General features: G+C 46.1%; 1 protein-coding gene across 2 annotated transcripts in view; it reads right to left on the bottom strand.

The window, feature by feature from the left end:
* Nucleotides 1–15,209, bottom strand: part of PLS1 (plastin 1) — a 218,038-nt gene that overhangs the window by 87,213 nt on the left and 115,616 nt on the right. For both annotated transcript variants that reach the window (XM_073579103.1, XM_073579102.1), the window contains exon 2: nt 4,960–5,075. In XM_073579103.1, coding sequence (XP_073435204.1) covers nt 4,960–5,029 — 70 coding nt within the window. In that variant the 5' untranslated portion in view covers nt 5,030–5,075. The remainder of the gene's footprint in view (nt 1–4,959; nt 5,076–15,209) is intronic.

Raw genomic sequence — 15,209 nt, 5'->3', positions numbered from 1 at the left:
GAACTCTAGAGGGTACCTCAATTACGGACAGCCCCAAAATCCTGATAATTGTCCATACTGAAGGGGTGGCCAACCAGGGTCTGCCATCACAATGTCCTCCACCAAACCTGGGGCATGCTCATCCGTCAGGCTCCCTGTAGGGGATACCCTTGTTAAGTTCATGGTAGACACTGGGGCGGCCAATTCTATAATCAAATCATCAGATGTACCTACAGATATCCTTATTCAATTCTCAGATCAAGAGCTTGTTTTAATTGGAGTAGATTTGGAGTAGATGGCAGACCCAATAAACATACTCTTACAAAACCCATCCCTGTGGGACCCTTGCCCGAGGTTAATGCTCAGTTCGTAATCTCTCCCACATGTCCAGTAATTTTACTGGGGGCAGATTTATTATCACAGTTCCGCTCCAGAATACAATTCCAAGATGATGGTCAGATGGTTCTTATGCTACATAACTCCTATGCAGATGAAGACAGTGAGGAAATCTGTATTTTGCATGCCCTTCCCACAGTTATGATGGCCCTGATAAAGCGGGGCCTCCAGGGACAAATACAAACGTTACTTGATAGCGGTGCTCTGGTACCCTGTGTTTCTCTATGTAATACGCCCTTGTTTCCTGTTAAGAAAAAGACCCCACCTGGCCAGCCCCCTGTGTACCGGCTGGTACAAGACCTACAGGCAGTCAGTGCAGCTACTGTTCTGGAAACTGCAGTGGTGCCTAATCCACATGCTCTTTTGTCCCAGATACCCCAGGATGCTGCTTGGTTTACAGTTATTGATCTTACCAATGCCTTGTTTAGCATTCCGTTACGCCCAGATTGCCAGTTTCTGTTTGCATTCACTTATCAGGGACGACAGTTAACATGGACAGTTATGCCACAAGGAGCCCAAAACAGTCCCAACCAGTTTGCAAAAAAAAAAATATATATGAGCGAGTGTCTTTTGCCATTGCTGCCACTGTTAGCCTCCTCAAGCATCTGGCAGCACTGAACTGTCGGGTTTCGGCCTCGAGACTTCAGTTCTGCCTTGGTCAAGTGATATTCTTGGGTCACTGTCTCCTTCAGGGTGTCAGACACCTCATAGAAGAAAGAAAAATAGCCATCAGCTCCCTTCCTTTCCCAAAAGATGAAACTGAACTCCAGCGTTTTCTTGGACTATGCACTTATTGTTGTCAGTGGATACCGGATGCATCCCGCATAATGCAACCCCTTTACAATGCCTTGAAAGACGGTATAATGAATTATAAGGAAAGATGGCAGTGATGAAGATTATCTCCAATATGATTGTTCCCAACTTCTGACTGAAGAAACACCTACTCCACCAAATGTCACTGAGAATCCACTTCCAAATCCCGATCTGGTGTTATACACGGATGGTTCAAGATATGCTGATGAGTTTGGTAGATTCCACACGGGATATGCTGTTACCACAGAGGACACTGTAGTGCACGCAGCTGCACTCCGGCCCTCACAGTCAGCACAAGAAGCAGAACTCCAGGCTCTGTCTACTGCATGTACTTTGGCCAAGAACAGGCGGGCTCATAAAAACACAGACTCACGGAATGCGTTTGGTATTACTCACGATTTTGGGGCTCTAGGGGTCAATCGAGGGTTTATTACTACTGCCGGAACCCCAGTGAAAAATGCTGAAGCTGTTAAAACCCTCATGGACTTGATCAAATTACCTACTCAGGTGGCCATTATCAAAGTTAAGGCGCACGGTCCTAGGAACAGTTCACAGACTGTTGGCAACGCATTTGCGGATATGCAAGCAAAGCCGCCACTCTTTTACCCGTTGAACCAACCATATTAGCTATGGTGACCACACGCTCTCAGCGTAAACGGTTACAAGAAGCATTGACCCTACAAGAACCTGATGATCTACAACAGACTGAAGTTCTCTGTCGGACCCCGCGAGACCGCTTAATGACAATGCAGAGAATGTCTCCAAAGGAAGAGGTGAAGCAAAGGAAGACTGATGGAGCATGTATAGATAATGGTCTCTGGAAAAAGGACCAACTCGTGTGTCTCACTAAGCGGATGTACCCTGCTATTGCCACATGGGCATATGGGCCAACACATCGAGGAAAGAATCAGGCCCTCGCACTGGTGCAAAAATTCTACTGGGACCCGGGAATTTCCACAGTTTTGACAGCGCTCAACCGTGCCTGTAATATCTGTCAGACCTGCAATCCCGGTCAACTTCAAGGTGTACCTCTGAAGCATCTTCCTAAGCCCGACTATCCTTTCCAAAGGCTCCAGATGGACCATATCACGTTACCTAAGTCTGGAAGGTATGAACACTGTTTGGTTGTTGACATGTTCTCCAGTTGGCCGGAAGCACTCCCTGTTACCAACATGACTGCAAAAACCACAGCGAAGAAACTGGTGATGGAAGTCATATGCAGATATGGGGTTCCAGAAGTTGTTGAAAGTGATCAAGGCCCAGCCTTTTCTTCTCATGTGTACCAAGAAGTTCTGACAATGCTTGGATCCACTGTAGCCCTCCATACTCCGTATCACCCACAATCCAGTGGGAAAGTTGAGAGGCTGAACGGCAAACTGAAGGGACAATTGACCAAAATGATGCTGGAGACGTCGGCTCCATGGCCAGAGCTCCTACCCATTGTACTATACCACATCCGTACTACCCGTATTGCAAAACATGGTCTGTCCCCATATGAGATATTGTTTGGTGCTAGGCCCCCAGTTGCAAATTTCCAGCCTCAGCAGTTATTCAGCTTAGTAAAATCTTGCTAACACCTATGTTCTAGTTTCCTCTTCTTTTCCAGATTCAGCAGAAACCAACACCTGTTATAACCTGAAGCCTGGTGATTTGGTAGTCGTGAAGAGGCATGTCAGAAAGCACGGACTAGAACCCTTGTTGACGGTCCCTATCAAGTCCTCCTCATCACCCAACAAGCCAATAGCAAATAAAGGGGACATAATGTTTTGGTTTTCCGCATTTTCCATATTATTATTGGTAGAAGTTAAAGTTAGAAGATATTCAAAGACTCAGAGATCAATACGATAAAGATAATGATTGTCATAAGGACAGTTGGTAGTCAGACACCTCCTTTCTCAATCCAGCCAATTGGTTTAAGGGAATTGGGGGCTGGATAGCTGGGATCTTACAAAGCTTGTTGCATATTGCTGCCTGTATCCTTGTTGTATACGTGATACTAAAACTTGATTTTTGGTGTATTTCTGTATGTATTAGGAAATTCTGCACTAAGACAGCTAATGATGATACCAAAGGCGTCTTTGCCCCTGCTTTTCTCTGCACCGATCTCAAGGCTACTTGATGAAGATGTTGAAGCCAAGCACATGGCTACCTACAAAAGATCTCCACCACCGTTATCAAAAGTTGTTATTTGTGAATTGCAGCATACAGGGGGGACGGGTGCGCCGCTACAGCCATGACTGGTAACACGGCATCAGTCATGTGAAGACCAGTACCCCTCAAGCTTATTGCTTGGGATAGCACCTCTGATGCTGCATATTAGTTAACAAAATTTATCTAGGGGGGGATTGTGAAGTACAGTATTCAGATGTACGGGATATCTTGTTCTCAAAGACTCCATTTTTGTGTTTGCGACGCCATCTTGTTGTTCACGAGTTAAATTTTGTAACTAGGTGAAAGTTCGCAGCTGTTATGAAACCAGACTGTCCCAGTCCGAGCAAGATATGAGCTATGAAACCCTGAAGAATGTGCTATTGCTCTATTCTCTACGTCACGTAGCTAGGGACATGTTCCGATTTTCTTGCAATACTATTGGCTTATAAAGTGAAGTATTACCACGATGCTATTGGTAGTTGAGAACTTTGCATAATTAAGCAAAAGATTATAAAAGAAGTGACTACCATAAAGGGGACTAGTGATCTGCCTTGATCCTCCCGTACAGAGAGCTCCGTCTCCGTGTGGTCATTCCCAGTTGCTAGCAACGCCCCGTGGATTAATTTGGAAATCACTTGGTCAACCGTGAAGGGATAATTTAGCCCTCCCTCAAAAGCTACCTCAATACACTGAGGCGATGGCTACACTGAGGAGATGGCTGCACTGGGGAGATGGGTGCACTGAGGAGATGGGTGCACTAGGGAGATGGCTGCACTGGGGAGATGGGTGCACTGAGGAGATGGCTGCACTAGGGAGACAGGTGCACTGGGGAGACAGGTGCACTGGGGAGACGGGTGCACTGAGGAGACGGCTGAACTAGGGAGATGGGTACACTGAGGAGATGGCTGCACTGGGGAGATGGCTGTACTAGGAAGATGCGTGCACTGAGGAGATGGCTGCACTGGGGAGATGGCTGCACTAGGGAGATGGATGCACTGAGGAGATGGCTGCACTGGGGAGATGGCTGCACTAGGGAGATGGCTGCACTGAGGAGATGGCTGCACTGGGGAGATGGCTGCACTAGGGAGATGGGTGCACTGAGGAGATGGCTGCACTATGGAGATGGCTGCACTCGGGAGATGGGTGCACTGAGGAGATGGCTACATTGAGGAGATGACTGCACTGGGGAGATGTCTGCACTAGGGAGATGGCTGCACTGGGGAGATGGCTGCACTAGGGAGATGGCTGCACAGAGGAGACGGCTGCACTTTGTAGACGGCTGCACTGTGGAGACGGCTGCACTGTGGAGACGGCTGCTCTGTGGAGACGGCTGCACTGTGGAGACGGCTGCACTGGGGAGATGGCTGCACTGGGGAGATGGCTGCACCAGGGAGATGGCTGCACCAGGGAGAAGGCTGCACAATAAGAAACATGAGGTCAAAGGAACTGGCCAAGGGGCACAGAAACAGAATTTTGGCAAGGCACAGATATGGCCAAAGTTACAAAAGTATTTCTGCAGTACTCAAGGTTCCTAAGAGCACAGTGGCCTCCTAAGAGCACAGTGGAATTGATGGTATACTTTGGGTTTCCATCTTGTTAACAAAGACATATAGGACTTACCAACTTTTTCAAATGCTTCCCTGAGTTCTTCAAGTTCCTCTCTGGATATCGTGATTGTATTGTTAGCCATGTCCTATTGTAGTCAGATGTAGAGCTCAATAGGTGATTTGGGGGACCTAACAATGGAGAATGGAGAAATTAGACTAACTACACATCAGCAGTGACTATGGATACTATACAATAAGTATGGATGATTAGTTATATAAAGAATGCTTTGTCCGCCTTTTAACCAATTACTGGACAAGCAGGAAACAAAGCTTACACCCTAAGGGCTCATGCTCATCTGCATTTAGAAAATGGGTCCGATGTTGGTCCCGAAAAGTTGGACAAGTGTCATGTGAGTACAATGCGTATTTTCTATCCTGTGAGCTGCTATTAATTGCCTGGGAAAATCGATGTTTATTACCCCCTTCCCAGGCTATAAACATCAGCCCCCATCTGTCAGCTTTCACTCAGCTGTTTAAGAAAATTAAGAGGAATCCCACGCCTTTTTTTTCTTTTAATTATTTCTCTATATCTATTCTGACGGTTCACATTGTAATTGACTTTACTCGGGTGATGAAATGTCCGGTTTCCTATGAGATGGGTGCGTAAAAATCGCACAGCACACACATGGTCTGTGTGTCGATTTGTTTTCTCTATGTTTTTATTGACTTGCATTGCCAAATCTTTTTCCCTCAGTCCGATCTGAGCTGAGAAAAAAATTGCAGATGAGTACAGAATAATTCACTAACACTATTCTGAGTGCAATCCAATTTTTTATTGGATTCCACTTGCCCATTTTAAACGCAGATGAGCATCAGGCCTATGACTGATAATAGGATCACATCAATTCACCATTAGTCTAAAGGGCAAAGGTTAAAGGTTAAAAAAGGGAAGCTTATAAAAAGTGCAGCTAGTAGCGTTCACATACACTGCTCAAAAAAATAAAGAGAACACTTAAACAAGAATATAACTCCAAGTAAATCAATCTTCTGTGAAATCAAACTGTCCACTTAGGAAGCAACACTGATTGACAATGAATTTCACATGCTGTTGTGCAAATGGAATAGACAACAGATGGAAATTATTGGCAATTTTCAAGACACCCTAAATAAAGAAGTGGTTCTTCAGGACCACAGACCACATCTCAGTATCAATGCTTTCTAGCTGATGTTTTGGTCACTTTTGAATGCTAGGTGTGCTTTCACACTAGTGGTAGCATGAGACGGATTCTACAACCCAAACAAGTGGCTCAGGTAGTGCAGCTCATCCAGGATGGCACATCAATGCGAGCCTTGGCAAGAAGGTTTGCTGTGTCTGTCAGAGTAGTGTCCAGAGGCTGGAGGCGCTACCAGGAGACAGGCCAGTACACCAGGAGATGTGGAGGGGGCCGTAGGAGGGCAAATACCCAGCAGGACAGGACCTGGCAACTCAGTAGCAAGACACTAACTGATTGAAGGCGTTGCTCAGGCAGCTTCCACTGGGTGGAGCTGCCCTAAATACTAGAGTCCTCTTGGTGATTGGCCAGGGACACATTAGGCAGGTGCACACTGATTCCATAAGAACCAGAGAGTGCCGGCGCCGCCCCCCTATGCACACAGCCAGGAAGCATGCAGAGAGCAGGCAGGAAGCAAGAGGCACACAGCGTGGAGCCGGCAGCAGACAGAAGTCACAGCATGGCTTGGATCAGTGAGTAAGTTGGTGTGTGGGGGATGGGAGGCCATGCGGTGATGCCGGCAGGGTTGTTACACAAACAATATACCATACCTGTCCGGTGTTCAGTCTCACGCCGTAATAAATATCTGGGTCATATACAGTTCACAAATAAACTAATGGCTATTCTTCTATGTATCTCTGTATGAAATATAAAGATATATACAGTTGTGTCCAAAAGTATTGACACCCCTGCAATTCTGTCAGATAATACTCAGTTTCTTCCAGAAAATGATTGCAAACAAATTCTTTGGTATTATTATCTTCATTTAATTTGTCTTAAATGAAAAAACACAAAAGAGAATGAAGCAAAAAGCAAAACATTGATCATTTCACACAAAACTCCAAAAATGGGCCAGACAAAAATATTGGCACCCTCAGCCTAATACTTGGTTGCACAACCTTTAGCCAAAATAACTGCGACCAACCGCTTCCGGTAACCATCAATGAGTTTCTTACAATGCTCTGCTGGAATTTTAGACCATTCTTCTTTGGCAAACTGCTCCAGGTCCCTGATATTTGAAGGGTGCTTTCTCTAAACTGCCATTTTTAGATCTCTCCACAGGTGTTCTATGGGATTCAGGTCTGGACTCATTGCTGGCCACCTTAGAAGTCTCCAGTGCTTTCTCTCAAACCATTTTCTAGTGATTTTTGAAGTGTGTTTTGGGTCATTGTCCTGCTGGAAGACCCATGACCTCTGAGGGAGACCCAACTTTCTCACACTGGGCCCTACATTATGCTGCAAAATTTGTTGGTAGTCTTCAGACTTCATAATGCCATGCACACGGTCAAGCAGTCCAGTGCCAGAGGCAGAAAAGCAACCCCAAAACATCAGGGAACCTCCGCCATGTTTAACTGTAGGGACCGTGTTCTTTTCTTTGAATGCCTCTTTTTTTCTCCTGTAAACTCTATGTTGAAGCCTTTGCCCAAAAAGCTCTACTTTTGTCTCATCTGACCAGAGAACATTCTTCCAAAACATTTTAGGCTTTTTCAGGTAAGTTTTGGCAAACTCCAGCCTGGCTTTTTTATGTCTCGGGGTAAGAAGTGGGGTCTTCCTGGGTCTCCTACCATACAGTCCCTTTTCATTCAGACGCCGACGGATAGTATGGGTTGACACTGTTGTACCCTCGGACTGCAGGGCAGCTTGAACTTGTTTGGATGTTAGTCGAGGTTCTTTATCCAACATCCGCACAATCTTGCGTTGAAATCTCTTGTCAATTTTTCTTTTCCGTCCACATCTAGGGAGGTTAGCCACAGTGCCATGGGCTTTAAACTTCTTGATGACACTGCGCACGGTAGACACAGGAACATTCAGGTCTTTGGAGATGGACTTGTAGCCTTGAGATTGCTCATGCTTCCTCACAATTTGGTTTCTCAAGTCCTCAGACAGTTATTTGGTTTTTCTTTTCTCCATGCTCAATGTGGTACACACAAGGACACAGGACAGAGGTTGAGTCAACTTTAATCCATGTCAAATGGCTGCAAGTGTGATTTAGTTATTGCCAACACCTGTTAGGTGCCACAGGTAAGTTACAGGTGCTGTTAATTACACAAATTAGAGAAGCATCACATGATTTTTCGAACAGTGCCAATACTTTCGTCCACCCTCTTTTTTATGTTTGGTGTGGAATTATATCCAATTTGGCTTTAGGACAATTCTTTTTGTGTTTTTTCATTTAAAACAAATTAAATGAAGATAATAATACCAAAGAATTTGTGTTTGCAATCATTTTCAGGAATATTATCTGACAGAATTGCAGGGGTGTCAATACTTTTGGCCACAACTGTATATATATAAATATAATGTATATAAATGTATATGTGTGTGTCACTGACATATATATATATACACACACACTTATTCTATGTGTATATATCTATTCTACCTGTTCTATTCTAATCTGTCAGTGTGATTTTACAGTAGAATCATAGAATCGTAGAGTTGGAAGGGACCTCCTGGGCCAACTGGTCCACCCCCCTTCTCAAAGCAGGATTTGCTAAATCATCCCAGACAGATGTCTGTCCAGCCTCTGTTTGAAGACTTCTATTGAAGGAGAACTCACCACCTCTCGTGGCAGCCTGTTCCACTCATTGATCACTCTAACTGTCAAAAAGTTTTTTCTAATATCTAATCTGTGTCTCCTCCCATTCAGTTTCATCCCATTGCTTCTAGTCTTTCCTTGAGCAAATGAGAATAAAGATGATCCTTCTACAATGTGACATCCCTTGAGATATTTGTAGGCAGTCATTAAGTCTCCTCTCAGTCTTCTGCATGCTAAACATTTCCAAATCCTGCAACCTTTCCTCATAAGACAGGGTTTGCAGACGGATCACCATTCTGGTCGCTCTTTTCTGAACTTGCTCCAGTTTGTTGATATCTTTTTTATAATGTGGTGCCCAAAACTGGACACAGTATTCCAGATGAGGTCTGACCAAAGAGGAATAGAGGGAAATAATGACTTCACGTGATCTAGACTGTATGCTTCTGTTAATACATCCTAGAATTGCATTTGCCTTTTTTGCTGCTGCATCACACTGTTGACTCATATTCAGTCTGTGATCTATTAGTATACCCAAGTCTTTTTCACACGTGCTGTTGCTTAGCCCTATTCCTCCCATTCTGTATATGCTTTTTTCATTTTTATTGCCCAGATGTAGTACTTTGCTATTTTCCCTGTTAAAAACCATTCTGTTAGTTGCTGCCCACTGCTCCAGTTTATTTATATATTTTTGAATCCTCTCTCTCTTCTCTAGTATTAGCTATCCCTCCCAGTTTTGTGTCATCAGCAAATTTAATCAGTTTACCCTCAATTCCTTCATCTAAATCATTGATAAAGATGTTGAACAATACAGGGCTCAGGACAGAACTCTGTGGTACCCCACTTGAGATATTTTTCCAACTGGATGTGCAGCCATTTACGACCAGTCATTTTTTCAATAAGGATTGTATGAGATACTTTGTCAAATGCTTTGCTGAAGTCAAGATATACTATATCTACAGCATTTCCCTGATCCACCTAATCAGTGATTCTGTCATAGAAGGAAATTTTTGGGGGCTCAAAGTCCCCCTCTCGGCTTATACACGAGTCATATACTTGGGGGTCTGTGGGGGAGGGGGAGCGGGGGTGTCAGAGATCATACTTACCCCCCCTGGCGTGGTCTCTGCAGCCCCCCACTTCTCCATGGTCTCCCTTCCTGCCTTCAGCGGTCACGTGGTACCACTCATTAAACTCATGAATATGCGCATATTCATGAGTGTAATGAGCAGTAACACGTGACCACTGAAGGCAGGAAGGGAGACCGTGGAGAAGCGGGGCTGCAGAGACCGTGCCAGGAGGGTGTAAGTATAGCGATATTCACCTGTCTGGGGTCCATCGCTGCTCACTGCTGTCTGCTGCATCCTGTGTCAGTAACGTTTAGGCAGAAGAGGGCGCGATGACATGGATAGTGTGCGCTGCGCCCTCTGCTGGCTGAACAGTCACTGACACACGAAGCGGCAGACAGCGGTAAGCAGCGATGGACCCCAGACAGGTGAATATCTCAGGTGCCGGGTCCTGAGAGGTGAGTATAGCAATTTTTTTGCAGCAGCAGCATATGGGGGCATAATATATGGAGCATCTTATGGGGGCAGCATATGGAGGCATATGCTATGGTGCAGCATATGGGGGCATATTCTATGGAGCAGCATATGGGGGCATAGTCTATGGGGCAGCATATGGGGGCATATCCTATGGCTAGCATATGGGGGCATAGTTTATGGGGCAGCATATGGGGGCATATCCTATGGGGCAGCATATGGGGGCATAGTCTATGGGACAGCATATGGGGGCATAGTTTATGGGGCAGCATATGGGGGCATAGTCTATGGAGCAGCATATGGGGCATATTCTATGGGGCAGCATATGGAGGGCATATTCTATGGAGCAGCATATGAGGGCATATTCTATGGAGCAGCATATGGGGGCATATTCTATGGGGCAGCATATGGGGGCACAATCTATGGAGCAGCATATGGGGCATAATCTATGGAGCATTTTATGGGGGCATAATCTATGGAGCATCTTATTGGGGCATAATCTATGGAGCATTTTATGGGGGCATAATCTAGGGAGCATCTTATTGGGGCATAATCTATGAAGCATCTTATGGGGCATAATCTATGGAGCATTTTATGGGGCATAATCTATGGAGCATCTTATGGGGCATAATCTATGGAGCATCTTATGGGGCATAATCTATTGAGCATCTTATGGGGCCATAACCTTTATGGAGCATTATATGGGGCATATTATTCTATGGAGCATCTTATGGGGGCATTATTAATTTTTGTGCAGCATTATATGGGGTGTATTTTGTATGGAGCATCTTATGGGGCCCATCATGAACTGTATGGAGCATTATATGGGGCTTCTGATTCAATATGGATATTCAAAAACATTCAACCTACTGATGTCTCAATTAATTTTACTTTTATTTTTATCTATTTCTCTTTTTAAATTTACCAGTACCTGCTGCATTTTCCACCCTAGGCTTATACGCGAGTCAATACGTTTTCCCATTTTTTTGTGGCAAAATTAGGGGTGTCGGCTTATACACGGGTCGGCTTATACACGAGTATATACGGTAAGTTAGTCTGACATGACTGGCTTTTCAAAGGACACCGGTGCGTAAAAATCGGACAGCACTTGCATGGTGCGAGCGCTGAGCGATTTTTTTTCTCGCACCCACTGACTTGCATTGGCAAATCTCATCCGAGATACACAGCAATATGCAGCATACTGCGATTTTTTTCTCAGTCCGATTTCAGCTGAGAAAAAAATTGGAGATGAGATGTCACCCACTGAATAACATTGGTCAGAGTGCAATACGATTTTTTTATCGGATTGCACTCGTCCGTATTTCTGACAAGTGAGTATGTGCCCTAAGACCCAGAGTATGGACCCTCACTGATCATAACGTGACAGCATGTTCCAGATATATCAAGAAAAAGACAAATGGAGTGGGCACTACCTATTTATGGATGGAGTGCTATCCCAACTACATATAAAACATATACACTCAAAAATCGATAAAAGTCATCTACGAATTATGAGTTGCACTTCCAAAATGTTAACAAGCTGAAACTTTATTGTACAGAAAACACAAAGGCCTAGACAACACAAATAAAAAACAATGACCCCTGAAGAAGCCACATCCAGAGGTGGTACGGGTGGGGTCCTCATTCCCATATGATGCACTTTCTGTAACTCGATTCACCTGGGTGACTACGCACGTGGCGCTTTATTGCACAGTGCCACTGCTTACTTCTTTTAAAACCTTTTGATACTGAATTATGTATTATTGTCTGTACACGTGCATTGCACCTCCCTTTATTATGGAATACTATCACTTTGGGTTTGTGTGTATTTATTTCTAGTTCAAACACCCAGGGCACTATTGGATACCATACTGGCCATATGGGTTGTTTCCTAGTGCCAAATGTTGTCCTAGGAAACAGATCCTGGTGCAGGGTATGGTTTATGAATAAACTTTTTAGTTTGTTTTATCTTGGCTTTTTTGTGTGTGAAAATATAGATTTTGGAACTTGTCTTTCCTCCTTTTTAAATTATAACCTGGTTAAATGTCTTCACTTTATAACCTGGGAATGCCAGCTTGAGGCCAGAGATTATTGGTGGTTTATAGCCTTTTTAATTAGGGCTGGTTTGTGTAGTAATAACTACATTATATAAAAATTCTATGTCCTCATTCAGACAATCGAATTAAATCAAACTTTTTACTGTGGTTTGATATCCAAAACACATTATTTTCAATATCTAAACTATACCATTTAGGAATCACAATTACATTTTTTGTTATTACTAAAGCATTGATCAAGCCACAGTGATGGAGCATACAGTAATGGTCAGATAGCAACATGATTGATAAGGGACGTGTAGAAATATATTTATGGAAAAAAAAATGAGCAGAATGTAATTTATTCTGCCTTGAGACAAGGTAATCATGTATGGCATATGATGACGGTGTACACTATCTAAATTGGCCCATAGATGAAAACACAGTGTAAAGTTCCGCGTATACTAACCGACTGGCAGCACAAAGCAACCGCTGATTGGAAACTTCTTTGTTGATTTGCAGTTGTTTAATAGCCTGGTTACACGAGCAGACCGAGCTTCAGATGCGTACAGAATGATCTGTAACAGGCTGCCATTGTTCTTGGGACCACAAGTCCTGTTTAAAATGGTCAATGCACTACCAAGGACAATGATCTTTTAGGCAAATCAAAATTTTGCTAAATTCTTTATCCCCTCCAAATCTTAATCCCTTCCAAAGTTACGTATATGACCATGATTGCAGGGTTGCCCATGTGTGGAGTAGACTCATGAGCTGATCTCCTTCCACCCATGGCGGATGCCAGCTGTTACATAGCCGGCCTCTGTGATCTACAGCAGTGGTCAGAGCTGTGTTCTGATCCCAAGGGCAGTGATTGCTGCAATCTTGGTGCTTCTTAGAAGCTCAGCCACTGTGAAGGTGTGGTATTGCAGTATATTGTATGTTACACCGCTCCGCCATACTCACCCGGCCTCCGCTCCCACGCCGCAGTCGCCCTCCGCTCCCACGCCGCAGCCTCTCTCCACCCGACGGCCGCGGCGGTCACCTGAGACAGACCCGCGACCGATGCCTTCCCTGCATGCTATGCGCATGCGCCATAGGCCGCGGCCGCGCCTCCTTCCTGCTTCTTATGCTCCGACTGTGCCCTGACCCGGAAGCACATTTGGACCAATGGCTGACCAGACGGGGCCATATCAGGCCGCTTCCCCCTGAGGGAGGCGCCTGATCGTTGTGTTTCCTGACACTCTGGCCTCGCTCCATCGTGCACACTCTGCTCCTGCAGTTCCTGTCTCGGCTGCTCCTCACAGCAGCTTCTCAGTCCTGCTACCCGTGTTCCTGTCGTCCTACTCCAGTCCTGCCTTGTGTTTCTGCCGTCCTACTCCAGTCCTGCCTTCACTGTTCCTGCCGTCCTACTCCAGTCCTGCCTTCACTGTTCCTGCCGTCCTACTCCAGTTCCGCCTTGTGTTCCTGCCGTCCTACTCCAGTCCTGTCTTCTGTGCTCCTGCCGTCCTACTCCAGTCTCAGTTTTACTCCGGTCCATCCTGAGCCGCCCCTCTCGGTACCGGCTACCGTGGTACTCGAACCCCTGGGCCTGCTCCTAACGGTCCCTGTATAGGGGTCGGTTCCACCTGGCAGCTCGCCCGGGGTCCCTCGGTGCCACGGCCCAGAGGGTCCACTCTCGGAGCTCCCGCTCCTGACCACCCACGCTAACAGTACGATCAGGCCATGGACTCCGCCGGTACTACGGCTGCTACCCAGAAAGAGTTGCTATTCCTACGGGAGAATCAGGGGCGCATTATGTCAATCACGAAGTCGATGGACACCCGTTTGTCGGCCTTACAGGTGGCCGATCCTGGAAATGCCACTCAGCTGGCCAGTCTCCAACAGGAGCTGGGCCAGCAGCAAGATACTCAAACCCACATTTTGTCCTACATGGCCTCCTTTGATAGTCGCTTGTCGGCCCTCCAGGCTGCCGCTGCAGTGCCGACTCCTCCCCCTGCATCTGCTGCTCATCCGACGCCCCGCCTCGCCAAGCCGCCTCGTTTCACCGGGGATCCCAAGCTCTGTAGGGTGTTCTTAAATCAGTGTAGTCTCCACTTTGAATGGCTGCCGCAGCAATATCCCTCGGACCGGGCCAAAGTGGCCTTCATCATGTCCCATCTGGAGGGAGAGGCCCTTTCTTGGGTAAACCCGCTCTGGGAACGTGACGACCCGGTCGTTTCGAGTCTCCCGGTTTTCCTGGATACGTTTCGTAAGGTTTTCGATGAGCCGGGCCGGTTAGCCTCTCTCACTGAGTCACTCTTTAACTTACACCAGGGCTCTCTCACGGTCGGACAGTACGCTATTCGCTTTCGCACTATTTCCTCTGAGCTCGGCTGGAATAACGCAGCTTTGGTGGGGGCATTCTGGCGCGGTCTTTCTAGTAAAATAAAGGATGAACTCGCTGGTCGAGATACCCCGTCCACCTTAGAGGACCTTATCTCGCTGGCTACCCGCATTGACCTGCGCTTCCTGGAGCGCGCTCGGGAGTCAGTGAGAGACAGGCGCTCCTCCAGGTCAGTTCCTCCTTTCACTCAGTCGGCCAGCTCACGTTCAGTCGGATCTTCTTCCCTCTCTTCGGGTGAGCCCATGCAGATAGATCATCTCAGGTTGGCCGAGTTACGTCAGAGAGAGAGACGGGCACAAGGTCTGTGCCTCTATTGCGGTCATTCGTCACACTATATCCGCACCTGTCCTAAGAGACAGGGAAACGACTCCACCTAGGTCAGGTAAGAGAGGCCTTCCTAGGTGATGATGATGATTCCTCTCAACCCCTTACGATTTCTGTGCTTTTGGTCTCAGGAGGGAGGCGTGGTTCCGAGGTGGCCTACGTGGATTCGGGCTCAGCGGGTAACTTCATTCGGCCGGAAGAGGTAGACAAATACCAAATTCCTGTAGTCACTCTA

This window comes from Dendrobates tinctorius, unplaced genomic scaffold (assembly GCF_039654945.1).
Source record: "Dendrobates tinctorius isolate UK_male_01 unplaced genomic scaffold, ASM3965494v1 ptg000060l, whole genome shotgun sequence".
Lineage (NCBI taxonomy): Eukaryota > Metazoa > Chordata > Amphibia > Anura > Dendrobatidae > Dendrobates > Dendrobates tinctorius.
Note: the sequence above shows the minus strand (reverse complement) of the source record. Positions and strands in the feature narration are given on the sequence as shown.